This window comes from Corvus cornix, chromosome 3, assembly GCF_000738735.6.
Source record: "Corvus cornix cornix isolate S_Up_H32 chromosome 3, ASM73873v5, whole genome shotgun sequence".
In the NCBI taxonomy this organism is placed as follows: Eukaryota; Metazoa; Chordata; class Aves; order Passeriformes; family Corvidae; genus Corvus; species Corvus cornix.
The window spans coordinates 23504855-23523089 of record NC_047056.1 but is presented as its reverse complement, the minus strand read 5'-3'; the positions used below and the strand labels follow the sequence as shown (position 1 = coordinate 23523089).

The 18235-nt window shown below is 39.2% G+C and overlaps 1 protein-coding gene across 8 annotated transcripts in view; it reads right to left on the bottom strand.

Moving 5' to 3' along the window:
• BICRAL (BRD4 interacting chromatin remodeling complex associated protein like) overlaps window positions 1-18235 on the bottom strand; it is a 46368-nt gene that overhangs the window by 10095 nt on the left and 18038 nt on the right. For 6 of the 8 annotated variants that reach the window (XM_039568629.1, XM_039568627.1, XM_039568626.1 and 3 more), the window contains 4 exons: window positions 10359-10407; window positions 7471-7519; window positions 7320-7388; window positions 1433-3136 (listed from right to left, as the gene is read on the bottom strand). In XM_039568629.1, coding sequence (XP_039424563.1) covers window positions 1433-3136; window positions 7320-7388; window positions 7471-7519; window positions 10359-10402 — 1866 coding nt within the window. In that variant the 5' untranslated portion in view covers window positions 10403-10407. Of the gene's footprint in view, window positions 1-1432; window positions 3137-7319; window positions 7389-7470; window positions 7520-10358; window positions 10408-13359; window positions 14108-18235 lie in introns of those variants that run through there. The other 2 variants (XM_019282327.3, XM_039568628.1) reach the window with 2 other exon arrangements.

The window sequence follows — 18235 nt, the reverse complement described above, 5'->3', positions numbered from 1 at the left end:
ACGAAGTTGCTTTCACAACAAAAAACACCCACAGGGGAACAAACCGTCCACTGTTAGCAACTAAACGATACATGGTTTAGTATAAAGTACAATGTTTAAAATGAAAGTACAAACAAACTAAAAAGATTCTGGCAAATAGCGGCATTTGTCCTCCCATTTACAGCTCTGAAATTTCAGCATAAAAACAAAATTATCTTTTTGCAATAGGAAATACTATGCTTTTATAACTGCTGAAACTCACTGACCCAGCACATAACCTGCAAATAGGAAGATGTAGACACATGAAGAGAAAGTCAGACAGGCCTCAAATTACTCATCTGCAAACAAAATGCTACAACCTGTACCAGAAGTCTTGGCAAAGACTACAAATGTGTTTCTACAACATGTTCATACAAATTTTTTAAATACACATTATTTTTTAAGGCGTTATTTCACTGCAGATTTTGAGTTTGGTAAAAAAAAAATCCATCAGACCTTTGGAAAAAGAAAAAGATCTAAGTAAAAGAAGTAAAAGAAAAAGAGAAAGATCTAATTAGTGCAAATGCATTCTGAGAGAGCTACCAGTATTTTAAATGACAAAAAAAGAAAAAAAAAATCAAAAAAAGGACAGAAATTGAATAGCTTGTTGCTAATTGTGTGAAAAGTCACTGAGTTAAAATTGGCAGGTCACTCTGGAACTTTATGCATTTTTTTTTGTTTTAAACTTTTGACTGTTCGTAAGTTCACTTAAGAAAACAGAAAAATTTGAGTTGAATATATACTGCAAGTGTATCTACTGGACAGAAAAGACCACATCTCACCTTAAGAGTGAATTCAGATTTTTTTTTAACTACTACTAGTTTGACTTCTTAGAGAATTTTTTTAAAATGTTATGCTTTTACAAACTGTTTTTAAGGATTCTAAGAAACACTTCTTGTCTTTGCTTCTAACTGCTCCAGATACACATAACAAAAGCACCAATATATAAATAACAAAAGGAAGCCCAAGAAACCTTTTCATCTCTAATTTCAGTAAGTCAGACCTTAAAAATCCATAGGTTTTAGTGAGGTCAGAAGACTTTTAAGTGCTAAGAATGTACTTGAGCCTTTACATCTAGCCTATGGTAAGGTTTACAGGAGAGCTCACAATTGTATAAACTTATAATTCCCATTCCTTTAAATGGGAGCAGAAATGGATCAGTCCTAAGCACTTCTGAAAATACTATAAATCACCAACATCATCTTTGGAATTAATCAAAGTGACAGAGTTGTTCAGTCAGTGACAGATTTAGAAAATACCAAGTGAAATGATGACTCTGGGTTACAGTAATTTTCAGCAGTTCCACAGTATTTGTAACAATACAAACCAGCAAAATTAACATTCTCTGTATTAACCAGATTTTAGCACAGCTTAGAAGCCTTTCTTTGGCCACATTCTCAAGCAGCTTTCATACCTGACCAAAGGCAAACTGTTGTTGTGTTACTCCCACAGACGTGTGACTAAAGGTGCTGACAGACTTGGAGGAGGATGCTGGAAGACGATGCGATGCGCTGACGGCAACTTGAGCTCTGTTCTGGACCAGCTGATCTCCTGTGAAGTTCCCTCCTGATGCGACAGACTGAACCGATGCTCCCAAGCTGGGATGTACTGAACCAGAAGAACTTGCAGCAGCAAATCGATTAGAAGCTGACATATTTGGGACTGTGGACTGCCCAGGTGACATGGTAGTAAAACTCGATCTGCCTTGAGAAACATTAGCTTGGCTGGGTGACAAATGCAACACGGTTGGCGACGCCTGCTGCAGTGGCACCTGTCCACCAACAATTTGGGAAGTTCCATGATTTACTATAACTTGGTTGCCAGGAGCTGTGAATGTCTGGCCGGAAACAAGCTGAACAGCTGTGTTCTGATTATTCAGCATCTGTCCTGAATACGACTGGTTGGCTCTTAGCATATTTGTAGAGTTCCTGTTGAGCATTACATGCTCAGCAGACACTTGGCCAGGAACCAGCTGGGAAGGCTGAGTCTGAAGAAGTTGTCCATTTATGGCCTGGACATGATGAACTGAGTTAGAATTAACAGACAAACTTGTAGGTATGAGAAACTGGTTTTGAGGTGCATGAGGCTGTCCCATAGGAGAATGGATAACAATACTACCTCCAGCATTGCTAACTGTCTGAGGTGTAACTGATTTTCTTGTATTTTGTTGTTGATTAACAATATTAACAGACATATGAGGACCAACTACTGAACTTTGAGGTGAGTTTGCAGAAGCAAATGGAATCCCTTGCTGTACATGATGTTGCTGTATTCCCAAGTTATTCACATTGTAAGCAGTCTGCTGACCCATCTGAATAGGCTTTGGTTGGATATTAATAGGAACTTTGTTAGAGTTTGGTGCCAAACCCCTTTGAATGATGATATTATGGACAGGCAACGAAGTCTGAAAATTTGTGCTGTTAAATGGAACAGTTACGGGTTGTGCTACTGGACTTGAATTTGAGTTACTGAACAGCGAGTTCCCATTTGGAGTTTGTCTATGAACCAAGAGGCCACTGCTCATGTTTGCAGGTGTTTGCTGACCATTGCCTTTCAGTATTATCTGAGATCCATCGAGGTTATTGATGGTCATCATGGAAGGTTGATTACTAAATGAACCAATCAGCTGTATCTGCCCAGAACCACTAATCTGGCTGCTATTAGACAAATGCTGGCCAGGAACACTAATTCCGACATGTTGCATAAAGCCATGTTGCACACCGACTGTATTGCTTGCAAATGATGCTCCAACAGGTTGCTGTACCACTTGAGTAACTCCTATAGGTTGCAACGTCTGACCTGAGTAATTAGAAACATTAGAAGCCTGAGTAAAGGATGCTGATGAAGAAGGATGAAGCTGAGCTTGTGCAAACTGTTGGCTAGAACCTACACTGGCATCCAAATATGCCTCTTCCGCCAAAGTCTGTTCAGTAATATTGGCCTCCTGCAACGACTTCTGAAGAATATCAAAAGGCTGATCCTCAGTAAGATCAGGTAATGGAGAAGACACAAGTTCATCTTCAAGAAACTGAAGGCTACTGGACAGCTGCAGTCCATCACTAGGCCCCTCTCCAAGCTGACCACTTACACCTTTTACAGACGACTTAGGATCAGTGTTCTGAAATGCAAAACAAGAAATAAATCACTTTCAGAAATTCCAGTATCTGCCTTGTTTCCTCATTTGTTATTTCTTCATGCAAGCAAACTTTCTACACAGAATTATACTCTTCCCATAGCATGTGCAAGGTGATGTTGACAGCACAAACAGGTCATGGACATCCTGCTCACACCCTCAGACTGCTGGAGACGCTCCTCTCCCTTCTCAAATCTCTCAATACACAGCACTTAGCTCTGCAGCTGCACTGTTTCAAGACGACACAAAATGCTCTCTAAGTACCATTTTCCCTTCCTCAAGCAGAGCACTCTACCAACAAATGGATAAAAGAAACGAGGAGCAAAAACACCTCCACTGTACCTCACTTTGGGGCAAGGCTTCAGTAGTAACAGTACAAGCAGAGAAAAGACAGGAGAAAGCTTTCCTTTCACTGACTTCTGTCAAATGAGATTCATCTCCAAAATCCCACCAGCATTTCTATAATCACTTAGTGTAAACTAGTGACCATTCCATAAAGTTAGAACATTATGCTAATTCCTTGTTTAAAAAAATTTTAGAAACAAGGCAGGAAGAAAAAAAAAAAGTCACAGACTTTGTGGCTTATGCTCTTAAAAAGATTACTGAAACTATAAACATTGGAACTACCACAAATATTAAGTGGCACCTTTAATGAAAAAATCCTTCAAATCCACATCCATAAACACCATGATAAGGAAAATCAAAACCTATTTACTCTGCCAAGATTTTCCTAAAACAAAGTTCTCTCCAGAAACTCTAGACAACACAAGCATCAGGTTTCTGCAGATAGAATGACCAATTTAAATGCACAATAATACTCGCAATAGTTTTAAGCAAGGCAAAGTACACCCTTCTAAATTGCATAAGCACATCTCAGCTATTCAGAAGCTACAACCAGTTTCTTTTTAGGTCAGGATAAATGGAAACTGTGGGTGTGCAATTATCAGTCACATTCATACCCTGAGCCTTTACTCCCTGAAGGTCATAGACGCTTGTTTTCACCTCATGTAAACAGTGTGAGGATGCTGCAAGCCATAATTATCACATGCAATGATGTCCCCACCCTAACTTCCCCAAGCCTATTTATTCAGAATTCTACCCCAGTCTGTTTCTGAAACAATCTGTGTATTTTCTAAAACTTCCGTCATGTTTTAAAATACTAAAAGATTTTTCTTAAGATTAGATAAAACATTTTCAAGTTACAACTATAAAGCTACAGCAAGCTTTTAACACTTCTGTTAACAAAGGAATTAAACCACTGGTTCAAAGTCACAGTGTCTGAACCTCATGAACACCTAAAGCTACAAATCAGGTTCTCAACTGTACCTAAGCTACCATCAGTCAAAGCAAAAAGGAATCACTAACTAGGCCATAATTAGGACTCTTAACTGTCAGGTTCCTGAGGAGAATTCCCTACTGCATCTGTAACTTGTCTCCAAGGACAATGACCAAACTGAAATCTTTTACAACTGTGTAACTTAAACAGTTCCACTAATACTATTCCAGTTAGTACTAACAATACAACTACTACTACTACCAGTAGTAACACTAATAAATAATATTACATGCAATCAAGACTAATAGCTTAAAACTCTCCCACTGAAACAGAGAATCCCAAGTTTCATTCCCTGCTCCCAGGACTATTTAACATCAGAAAACAATTTTATATGCAAGAACTGGAACTTTCCAAGTTAATATCGCAATCACTACTATCCAGAAGAAGAGCCATGCAGAATACCATGCTAATTTCAAGAAGAAATCAAAGCCTCTGCAGCTTCATGAACCTGCTGACCATCAAGAAGAGTCTTATTCTCACTGGCTCCATGAATATTCTGCTCTCTTATGCTGTTCTATTATACTGTAATAGGATAATGGAAGCAGCCACCCAGTACAAGCCAGGCAACAGGGCAATGGCTAGGGAACCCTCTCATGACAACTGCCACAGGAAACCAACCTGGAATCAGCAGGGGTGGTACAGGCTCAATCAACTCAGGGAAGGTGGGGATGGGGGGATGGGAGGCAGTGTAAGGGAGTGGGAAGGGTGGACAGTGCTTTCTTTTCCTTCAGTCAGCAGGAACTTCATCTTGCTTGTGTTAGGTGTTGGCTGAGCATGCTTACCAGCTGAGGCACTGAACCCTTGACACTGAATTTGTAAACTCTGCCACTGAAAGGCATGAGACGGGCAGCAAGACAGACAATCCTACTTCATGGTAGCAGTTCTGAATACATACAAATACAGAACTTTCAGTATCTGTAAAAACTTTAATGACAAAAACCTCAGAAGCACGTAAGTTTTCAGGTGTCTCATTTTATGAGCAGGGACTGTTAAACCATCTGTTTATGGTAACATTTGTTCCTTCCCAGTGCACCATAAGAATCTGTATTTGCAATCAAGTCATTCTTCACTTATGTCAGCACGGGGCTCTCTCAGGAGGGAGGAGGGAAGAGAAGATGGCATCAGTGAAGAGATATATGAATATATATCTTTTATATATGAAGATATAAAATGATGCATACAGAGCATGAGAGGAACAGGTGCTGAGAATTAAACTGTAGTATGTCATCCTAGGAACATATACTAGGAATCCCTGCTCCTCTGACCACCTGCCTTCTAGATTACCTATCCCCAACCTCATATACCAGAGAGCTCTTAGCTTTCACCAAATATTTTTATTTCTTTCAACTGCTACTCCCTATGCAACAAATCTACCTTGTCCAGAATCTCCCACTGCCTCTCAAAATTACCCAAAGAAACTCACTTTCTGAAAATATACCAGAAACACCTGACTCTTGCCTACCTAGTCATGCTTATCAGAAGGATGTCTACAAAGAACAACTAGGAAGTCTAGGCTGTAACAAATGCGTGTCATATGTCACCCTTTTTTCCCCCAAACCTGTTTTTTCTTAGGGTGAGTCCTCAAATCCCACCTCTGGCCAGTGCTGCATACAGGAAGCTGCTGTCTGCTAATGCCAGCCTGGTACCAGGTTGAAACCACTGTTCCCCATAAGCCAAAAATTGGGCATACCCTGTTACTTGTTGGTACCCTACTCCCTCAACATTATCTCAACCAGCTTGCCTGCTTCTTCTACAACATTTAATAACGATCCTGAAAGGAGAACGACAGGACGAACACTTCCCATTACACTACTGTGCCTACAGGAAAGTCACTAGTTCTCTACACACAGATTAATAGTTCTCAGAATTTCTTCCTGCCAATTATTTAAGGTCCCTACACACCTACAAGTGTATCCATGTATCTGTTATGAACATAGGAAAAACAAACAAGAGTCAAGATAACAGTACAATAGAAAGAGGAATTACCAGGAAAATCCTAGTCTATGCATTCAAATAACTTAATTGTGGGATTAACAATTCAGTTGTTTTAAAAAACACACCAATGAAATCGAAGAAATGTGGGTCTGAAGCAATCTCTAAGTCATCCAACATTCTACTCAAAGCATGACTGCCACCCACACTAGAGCAGACCAGCCTTGAATTTGTCACCAAGGATTGAGATTCCACAACCTCACTGTGTGAAACACAGCGAAAGGCTGCAATACAGTCCTGGCAAGAAGGAACACTGAAGACTTCTTGCAACACCTAATGAATTTAAAGCGACTTCCCTAACACTGAAGTTACAGGGAGGACACATCCCAAACTACCTCCTGAGTCTAAAGAAAAAAATACAAAAAGAGAAAAAAAACAACCCATTAATTATTTTTTTAAAAACTGCCAGCCCAGAATCTACATAAAGTAAGAAACAAAAAGCTATTCTAACATACACAGGAAACATATGAACGACCAATCTTCAAGGTCTATCTTTGAGCACTACTACACCTACAGTCTCTAAAGCCAGGAGTGCAGTTTGCTGGAGAGAGTTATACCAGAGAGCATCTTCACATATTTACACATTTTAATATATACATATTTATATATCTTTACATATTTACAAAACACAGCCCAACAATGCAGTATTTTTCAATTAATTCCCCACTGCAATACTTAACATACTAAGAGCACAAGATAGGTTCTATGTCAGTATTCAAAATTTTCACACAAAAAAAGTTGAAACCCACATCTACTTCATTCAGTTTTATAAAAGCCAAGTACGGCCATACAGAAGCATGCAATCTCAGTACTAATGTAATTTATCTCCTGACCACTTACGTTGGAGTTGGCGAAGATTGAATTTGAGTTGGCTACAGAATATTCTGCATTAGTCAAGTCTTCATTGCTCTAGTAAAAGACAAAAATTGTGTTTAGAAATAATATACTCAATGAAGCTTATCTATGTCTAATACACAGCAATGCTACTTACCGATTTACTACTAGGTCCATGTAGAAAATAATTCAGCGCTTGTGGGTCCCTTAAAGGGAGAAAAAAGATAAAGAAGTTAACACTTTTTGGAAGCCCTTTCTACTAATGAGGCTAATTTAACTAAGCCACATACTGTACTGATATAAACCAGGTTTCTAATAAAAACACATCTTTCATTGAATCCAACGCAAAGCTGAAAGTTTATATCATCTGGGGATCTGTGTTTCTGTATCAGCACAACTTCCAGATGCTGATCGTATCTGCTGCCATTTTAACAAGGCAAGTAATAAACTATGTTGATCACAAAATTTTAGTTGCACTCTATTTCCCTTCTGAGGGTGTTACTCATATTCTCTTAAAACATGGTATTTTATGGCAGCACACAGTACAAGACCTAAGGAATATACTACCACCAAATAACATGAGAACTAACACAGGTACCACCTCTTCTACAGCTAAACTATAATGCCTTGTTTAGCTAGCATCTAATAACAGGGTATTTACAAACCTGATTCTCTGATACGTTCTCTGTCACCTTTAACACAAGTTAATAAAAATTTATGATTGCCAGAGTAACAGTCCCCTCAAGAAGAAGAAGTGGCACCTTTTCCAAGTTAAATCAACCATAGGAATAACAGACTAATATTACAAATTTCAGTGTATTTAATTAACTTAGCACTAGCACTAAATAAAACTCATATTAAAAATGTAGTCTGAATGAATGAGAATAAGTATCAGAAATTCAAACAAATACAAATACATTAATTTAAGTGTATGTATAGACCAAGTAAAAAGAATAAAAGGCTGTGTTACATGGGATTATTCTAATGTAACAATTAAAGAGTGTTTCCCTAAGCATAAAGAGTAAACTGACATGGATTTCTTTGATTTTTAAAACATGTTTATTGATTAACAAGTAATAATAAAACATTTTTTAAAAGCAGGAGATTCTCATGTAAAAAAGCAGTAATTAAAAATGGCTCCTTCTTGCTTGATGGTCCTAGAAAAGAAAGAGGCATAAAGTTAAAGATCTTTCAGATTCACATCTACTCTTCTAAAAGGACAAACACCCGTCTACTCCTCTTTTTTTTGTTTTAAAAAACAAATTGTGTTCACAAGTTTACAAAAGGCATGTTAGACAGTACTTCACAGGGACTTTATGGTACTACTATGCTTACAATATTGAAGTGGTTACATATATTTTAAAATAAAAATGTCGTTTTCATAGTAGATTTCACTGAATTTCAAAAATTAAGCAGCACAGAACTCATGATCTCATATAGGGTTCTATTATGCTTATGAATTTTATCAGTAAAATAAGCAGGCCATTTAATACTAATTACCCTCATTGTCTTTCAGTTGTGCAAAATGCAATTAAAAATTAAGAACATTTCATCATCTTAAATATTGTGTTTAGTAAGGAAGGAATTCTAAAAGGCACTTACCAAATCACAGATCAGATGAAAAAAAAATTGTTTTCCAGTCTTCTAGACGCTTAAGACAGTAATTGCTGCCAGCAGCAGGAAGAACACTGTAATTTTTCACACAAACACTCATCTGTATGGAGAGCACTTCATTTTCTGGACCACCTGTGATCTTGTACCAGGATACTCATGATTCGTGCTCATGACAGAGCACTTAACTGTCCCATGATCATCTTTATGTTCCAAGCAGTGTTTTCATATGGCCACAATCAGCAACCTCGCACAACAGTTACTTCACAGAATGTAACCAAGCCTTTACTGGCACTGCTTTTGCTACAGCATCCAGAGCAACCCTCAAACTGCAGCAGCCACTGTGGAGACGTTTTGGTTTTTCTGAAGTTACAGCTCTCACTGGTTTCACTGGAAGTTTTCAGGTGTGTGAGAAAGGTAAAAAGTCTGTTTATTTCCTACACTTAAGACAGTAAAAAACGCTTGTATGAACTGGGAATGATCTTTTAACAGCAGGTATGAGACCGATGTCAGACTAATTTCCAGAAGAGTATGAACAAAGTATTGTGCATGAAAAGCTCAATTCCCTTCTTGTGTTTTCAATGCATTTATAGCATATTATCTGTTCTTGAATACTGACGAGGATGGTAGCCAAAGGAAGGCAACTTGTCACATACACAATCCACACAAAACTTGCTCATGTTTCAGCTATCCTAATTATTTTCGGAGATTGCCATATAGAATTATAAAAGCTCATATAAATCTGTTATGGAAATAAGGGAGAGGGGGGCAAACAAAAACCCCAACAACCCACATGACCATTCAAAATCACCAATTTTATTAAAATGAAGTATCTTTGACCAAAATGCTGGCAAATTCTTGTGAATACACAACAGTACAGAGCTATTCTTTTTTTCTAACATTTAGATGCAAACGTGTATTATTAGTAGAAATGAAATATTTACGTATTTGTAATTAAGAAAAAAAAACGTTTCTTTTCCCTTAAAATACAAGCATAGTATTAATAAATCATCTAGTTCCACCAACTTATCTAGTTCCACAAAAAAAATCTGAGATCTTTGGGGTTTTGATTTTAAAAAGTTACTTGCAGTGAAGTTTGTAGTAACGTCCCTAACATCCATGCAGTAACATGCATCAACACTGATCTGGTATTACTGCTACCTGAGAAGAGAATCCATTCTCCATGAACACACATTGCTTAGCCTCCCCTGAGGAGAATGTCAGCAAGTGGACTGTCAACTACTAACCACCAGGATTGAAGGCCTTGCAATCCACACATCTCCACGTGGAAGAAATTAAGAATGTCTACTCATTTCATTGCAAGTCACCTCGTCTTTAGACAATACTGAGATAGAATCATCTTCTAGAAGACGATTTTGCAAAATTATTATTCCCAACTTTTCTGCAATAATTACTTATGGAAGGAAAACTTACCCAATAAGATCAAGGAGACAGGATTCATCATCGTCATCATCCATGACAACTAGAATAAAGAAGGAGAGGATGGATATTTGGTATGTATAACGCAAAAGTTTGTTTTCAACAATACCAATTTAGACTATCTCAGTATTTTTTATTAAACAATTTATGACGTTGATAGCTGTCTACTATTGACAAAGTTCTTAAGTAGACCTGCACCTTCTACACATGTCTGCTGATTTATCTCAAAATCAAATTCAGTCACATGCAAAAATTTATAAAATCCCATGCAGTGTTTTACCATTCAGGGGGTTTTTAGAATTTTAAATCAAAGAAAGACAAATGATTAAGCAAACTGATTAAAAGGAATTTCTATGAATTCAAGTAGTAAAAATATCAACACAATGCAATCTAAGAGTCCAATTAAAATGCTTCTATAGGAAGTGAGTGAATAACCAAACCCTACAGAACCTACAAAGGCTGTTACACATTACTGGCTCTAACACTGAGCAGCCAAAAAGGTAAATAAACTTAGGTCAGTGTCATGAGGATGCTGCTACAGTCTAGAACCAAAACTATAGCCAAGACATGACTAAGCATTAAAAGAAACAGTATTTTCTAACAGACCTTTCTTAGCAATAGCTAAGTGACAATGTGGCCATTTCAAGTTTCTCCTCAGCAATATTCAAAAGTGTACTTAAACTTTGTTTAATAAATAGTACAGAGTTCTGACAGTCCTTTTAACAATGGGTAGGGAGGGAATTTATGTGCACTGCCCAAACTGAGGGCAACTATCCAATGCAGAGCCTTTTTAGCCTCACAGTGTCACGACCACCAACTCCTTCACACACTGCCTACTCCATCAGGTACTGCTGCACCAAAAACACTCTCACACTCCCCTCTCCCCTCCAACTGCTGTTCCTTCAAAGCTTCTGTTTGCACATTCTGGGCTCTCCTGTTCATCATAACTCTCAGAATATCATCTCCCTTGTCCTTGTCAGTAACTCTCAGGACCATCCCATCTAATCCCCAGTTCAATTATCAACAGATGTTAGCATTTCCAAAACCTCTTGGTACCCTGGCTTCCTTTAAGTTATCCAATCTCATCTTTACAGTATTTTCTAATCACATCAAGTTGATCATTGCATTCCATGTTTGTTTTTTTCTCAACTTCCCTTAAAAAATGTGCTGTCATACTTATCACTCAAATGTTTTAACACAGTTTTGGCTTTAACTCATTGTCTTCTCTCTCTTACTTCTTGCCAAATAGAAACTTACTCTCCCTGACCAGAGATCCACATGAATCATTCCTCATCCTGATCTCCATAATGATTAAAACAGAGAAGGGGCTGAAGCACCTGCTATACAAGAGGCTGAGACCACCAGGACTGTTCTGCCTGAAGAATAGAAAAGTGTGGGGGAATCTTTATCTTGTGTATAAATACTTGGTGTGAGGGTATTAAGAATACCGAGCCAAATGTTTCTAAGTGGTCTCCAGTGAATGAACAAGAGGCAAGGGGCACAAATCAAAACAAAATAAACCAAAAAGTCTATGTAGACAACAGAAAAAACTTTTCTTTTATGAAACTCTGAGGGTAGCCAAATACTGGCCCAAGTTTTTCAGCAAGGTTATGGACTCTCCATGCTTAGAGATGCCCAGAACACAGTTGGACCACAGCCTTGACCTGCCTGCTCTGACCCTGAGCAGGCTGCTCTGGTAGAGCCTCCTCTGAGCAGGACAGGGGATAATGTGATCTCCAGATATTCATTTCCACCTTGGCTGTCCTGTGATTCTGTAACCTCTTTCCTGAAATTTTTCTATACTCCACTGGTTCTGAAAATAGCTTATACTGTAGACTAGCAGAGGGTACCATGTCCTCTATACTGCATAGCCTTATTCAGATTTTTTCTTTCTCTGTGCTTTAGTTTACAGTGAGGGTGAAGGAGAAATGGAGCATATGCCAGTATAAGGAGCATTCAGTATCACCTCTCTGGGAGAACAGAAAAGCAAAGCACAGCTATCAATAACTATCTCAATGTTGACAAAAATCAGCATTCATGAGGTGATTATGCACCTTAAGAAAAGCAATTTCTCCCACAATTCAGTATTCCAGCTGCTTACTCTTGCATAGAGCCACCAGCTTGAGCACTGATACTGCAATTTAACGATAAGCAAGTGGCATGACATAGTATGATGTCATGAAATTTAAATGTAAACTTGTGTTACTAAGATCAAATTAATAAGCAACTAGCATTCTGCTTTAACTGTACTGGTAGTACCACTTACAGAAAGCTGTTATTTCCTCTAACTGCTGAAAGCATACCCATGTCTCAAGGTTCCAAAGTCTCCCAGCTAACCAAAAGCAAAAATTTACCGTGAGTCAAAATTATCTTTGTTTCCACACTGCAAACCTACTTTTGAATATCCCAACCCATGTGTCTATGGCAATACTGACAGCATTATTAAAACACAATAAAATGTCTTTTCTTTACATAACCAAATATGCTCTGTGATTTTATTACAATAAGCGTTCACCATTAGCAGAAGTGACAATACTGAACTTTGTTAAATTAATACTCCTGGAGGTATTAAAACAACTGACACAAATTAAGATAAATTTGTTCAGTTCACAGAATTCTTCAAAACTTGCATATAATGATCAGAAGGAAAATAAAATGCATGAAAACACTGATGTGAGAAAACCCCAATGGTAATACATAATCTTCACTATTAGACCCTTTATCTAAACATACACTTGGCTTTATTAGATAAACGTGATACAAGAAAAATCTATGCAACATACCGTAAATTCCTACCATTTTAGGACAGATAATAACCCCCAAAGAAAACAGCTGCATTTTTTATAAATACCAAAAATCACAACCAGTTCCCTTCAGAAGTGCACCTTCTTAATAAGCTTTAACAACACTTTTGTCAGCACTAGCAGAATTCTGTCACACATGAAAAAATATGTCACCATTTCATTTTTTAAGGCTGGTTTACCAAAGAGCTCACCTGTGTAAAACCAACACCAAGCTTTTATACAGCTGATCAGTGCTCCATCACAGAGCCACTTAACCACACACAGCTCTCACTACATTCAAAAGTTGTTCCAATGAGCATTCACTGCCTAAGGGGCTTCGCAAAAACACACAGACAGATCACCACCGTCTCAATATCCCCACAAACACGTGTAAGCAACACTGCACTAACAGGATGCTGCATGGCAGTGCTTTGTGAATTACCACTGGAGCAATGTGCAATTTAAACAGACTCACAGGGGTATGTGGTCTGTGAAAGAACCATCAAGATCACAGCCAAGTCATAAACCTACCTATTTAGACCAAAATCTGTTCCTATTTCACCATACATACCAAAGACGGACACAACCACGTAACTGCATGCTGTGGTTTAACCTGGCAGGCGGCTGAGCAACCACACAGCCACTTGCTCGTTCCCCCAAGTGGAATAGGGGAGATAATCCAGTAAAAAAGGGTAGAACTTGAGATAAAGACAGCTTAATGTGACAGAAAAAGAAAGGGAAAATAATAGCCATGATGAAAGAATATTCAAAAGAAGTGATGCACAATGCAATTGCTCACTACCTGCTGATGCCCAGCTCAATCCAAGCAATGGGCCATCACCCTCCAGCCATTTCCCTCCGATTTTACTGTTCCACATGATGCCAAATGGTATGGGATAACCCTTTGGTTAGCTGGGGTCAGCTCTGCTGGCTGTTTCCCCTCCCAGCTTCTTTCACACCTCCAGTCTCCTCACTGGTGGGGTGCTGTGAGAAGCGGAAAAGTCCTTGACTTGGTGCAAACACTGCTCAGCAACAACTAAAACATCAGTGTGTTATCAACATTATTCTCATCCTAAATCCAAAACACAGCTACTAGAAAGAAAACTAACTCTACCCCAGTCAAAACCAGGACAATATCCATCCCCTTATTCTATACCAATCTCATCATGCCCAGGTCCCATACTTTCCAGTACATCCCAAATAATCACAACCACCTTTCCTGTCTTTTGAGATATATGCAGACATATAGGCCCATAGTCTATGTGCCATCCTTCTAAGATGTCCACTGAGTTCACTTAGTCCAGGACTTTAGGCTCCATCTGTCATATCAGTCTTTCAAAGAGAAAGAGATGATATGTGGTGTTGGGATTACTACCTGCTGAAGTCTGGTTCCATCATCACTTCACTTTGCTCAGTTTCATCAGCACTCATTCTTCATTAATATGAGTAATTCTTACTGCAATACCATAGATATGGCATAAAGCAACCAGAGTAGTGATGAAATACAGTATTATACAGCAATTAATGTCATCATGGGTTGTTCTCACCCAAAATCTAATCCCCTTGAGTATACATTGGACTTTCCCATCCTTCTGCATTACCCACTGAGTACATCCAGGTCCTTAAGCAAATGCAATCCCATGGATGGGTTTGCCTTTGCCCAAGACAGGAACAACCCAGATTGCCCTCCACAAAATAAGTTTCTATGTGCACTATAGGAACTTTATCCCCTCCTACAGTATATGAAAGTTTTGATTGGGCAGGTCCAGCCAATTTAGCAGATCCCTAGCATTAACTAATCAGATGGCTACTGCTAAATGGATATCCCAATGTCTGAATGTCCCAGTACCTCTTGCTCTCAGAGTGGCCTTTAACAGTCCACTGTATTGTTTGATTTTCCCAGAGGCTGATGCATGATAGCAAAGATGATATATCCAACTCTTTGGCCTAGATGCCTATGAGGTTGTTGTGGAAATGAGTCCTGTACCTCCTGTGGTTTTGATGTGCCAAATCCACAGTCCAATAAACCTGGTAGTCAAACCTGGTAGTCCCCTTCCTTTACCCAGCTGGAGGCAGGACCCCCTAGTCATAAATAGTGGTCACAGTATTCATTACTACTTGCAAATACAAATAAGCCCCCTCACTGGCGGGGCAGTACGAGAAGCTGAAAAGGCCTTGGCTTAGTGCAAGCACTGCTCTGCAACAACTAAAACATCAGTGTGTTATTCTCATCCTAAAGCCAAAACACAGCACTGTACCAGCCACTAGGAAGAAAATCAACTCTATCCCAGCTGAAACCAGGACACTGCAGGTTTAAATCTTTTTAACTGACGCCTGTTTTCAACACGGATTACCAAACGATTAGTGCCCTATTAATTTCAGGAGAGCAACAGAGGCAGTGCCAAACAATCAGACAGAGTACTTGCACACCCAAAAGCAAATTCACCCAAAAGTAGTCATTCAGTCTGCTTCGAAAAGAGGAATTTGACCAACACATGACCTTGACACAGATGATCATTTAAAAGTATGTTAACAAAAGTAAGCCTGTCCTGTGGAATTTTCCTAAAGCATTTTCTACAGCACAAGTGATAGAAAAGCGTCACTTTTCTTGCCAACTATCTTTTTCTGCTTTTCTGTCCTCCTCACTGTTTATTAACAATACAGTGGCCAAAGCAATGAGTGATGTATGAAATGGGTATAAACTATATTAAGCCAGGAGAGTTTGAAAATAAAACTTGCCACAACGAGGGGAGTTAAGAGTTATGAAGCCTAGAACAGTGGTCTTCAAAGTGGGGCGTGTGCAAGACAATCCAGTGGGGTGCAAGAAGAAAGTATCAAAACTTCAGTACTACATGAAGTTTTAATATACACACATATACTTGTGTATGTAAATAAATATACATATAATGGGGGTGCATGCTCAAAAATCTTACCAATAGGGGTGTGCAATCAAAAACATTTGGAGATCACTGGCCTAGACCCTTAAATATTGACTCACTTCTATATTTGAATCAGTCTTTGAAGACTTCAGCCAGTGGAGGCTCTAGGCGAGGCTTGGCTGGGCCATTGGGGCCCATCAACGCCTTCAGGGCCCTGCCAAGAGCCCACGCTAGAGACAACTGGGGAAAACACACCTTGGGAAGAGTCACACAACTTGCTGGAGCACTGTTACAATGTAGCCTAGCAATATCTAATTATCAATACTGGTCTACAGTGTCTTAAAAAAAAAAAAAAGCCACAAAAATCTGCTTATAAGAAGTAGGCCAAACTCAGCCCTGCTAGTGCATCCAACTAATTTACAAAGGGCAATCCTCACTAATTAGCCACAACCCAGCACAGATATTCCCTGTAGCTTGCTACCACACCGGCAAATATAGCATAGATTTCAACTTGGATCACATGTACTTGTGCAAGAAGCCCTGCCTACCCCTTTCAGGAAATAACCAGAGTGCCCTTTATCACATGCTCCCAAACAGAATAGGAAAGAAGTTGAAAGTAATAAAACTAACAAGGAAATCCCAGCTATGCAAGCCAATCCTCTGGGAGACTCTTATTACTTGGCCTTAAAGCCTCTGCCTTCATTTCAACACTCCGACCTACTACAGAGCAAAGAGCAACGAAAGATGAATAGAGCAGTCCTGCCCTCCTCTCATCCACTTTCTCTGGATCAGCTCAAGGCTTTGAAGAGTCATCTGGAACAAAAAAAATCTGATAAAATACATTGATCTGTTTCAACTTAGGATGAGCAAGATTCTTGACTGGTTCTGGTTTGCCACAGGGCTACAGCAGTGCTGGTGCCAGCACAAGAGAGGGGGAAGGGAGCAGTGCTTCAGTCAGCTTAAAGCAAGTGTGGGGCTGCAGCACACATATGAATACAACCGACGCACTCACATTAGCACAGCGCAGGCAGCGGTCCAGGGCAGTGATTCCCTTTCCATCAGCACTTATGCTGAAATCTCTGTTTGGCTTTTACACATACACACAGTTCTTAAAAGAAATACAAAACAACGTGAAGGAGTCCAACAGAGTGCAAGTCAAATCCTGTGGTCACATGAAGGAACTGCCTTTCTTCAGCCTGAGCAACAGAAGGCAAACCCAGGTGCTACCTGCAGCCTGCTAAAAGGGGCACTAAGATGAGCCAAGCAGGTCTCTTCTCATCAACACACAGCAAGACACGAACCAAGGGCCAAAACACGTAACACAGAAAATCCCAACCCGATGCAAGGAAAAATGTTCACTAAGAAGAATGTCCAAGCAAGAGGGTGGAATCACCCTCTTCGGAAATGTTCAAAACTCAAATGGTCCTGACCAACCTGTTCTAAGGGTGAAGCTTGTTCTGCTTACAGCAGGGGGCAGGGCCAGGTAACCCCTAGTGGTCCTTACCAGCCTAAATTTTTAACCAACATGCTACACAACCCATAGTATCATCTAACACATGCAGGTTCTACAACCTGCAGCGTCATTAAAACTAGATTTGCCCGGAAGCAGTCCAACTATTCACATATGCTTCATATACTATCCGTATTCTAAGAGCTGTAAGCACTGGATTTTAAATTTACTCAAGCTATATTCAAGCTTGCCACAAAATAATTATTTTCCTTTCTCAAAGTCACATAATTTCATACAGCCTTAATAGATCACTTCAGATACAATGCAATAAACCACTATTTTCACTTTCTGCAAAAAGCACAAGCTAATGGATAGCTTAGAAGAGCAACATTGAGAGCAATCATTTCCAAAAGGTGTGATATAATCAATATCAAAACCTGGTAAGTAACACGTAAATAAATTTATCTGCAAAACCGTTGGAAAAATCTAGACTTAAAAGTTTTGTGCAAATACATGGGATCAATCCCTGACTGGCAGCATGACTCCTGAGAGTGAACACTGACCTTTGGAAATTGATGCTTCAGAGCAAGGTAACGACTGCTGTAGCTAAACCTTTATAATGGGAGATAAACTTGCACACAGTAACGCACATAGCACCTGAAGCAATTACTGTTGTCATTATGACACACACCCACTAATCTTCACAACTTCAATATGACTTTGTATACATCATGTCAGCAGGAATTCTGACAAGATCTC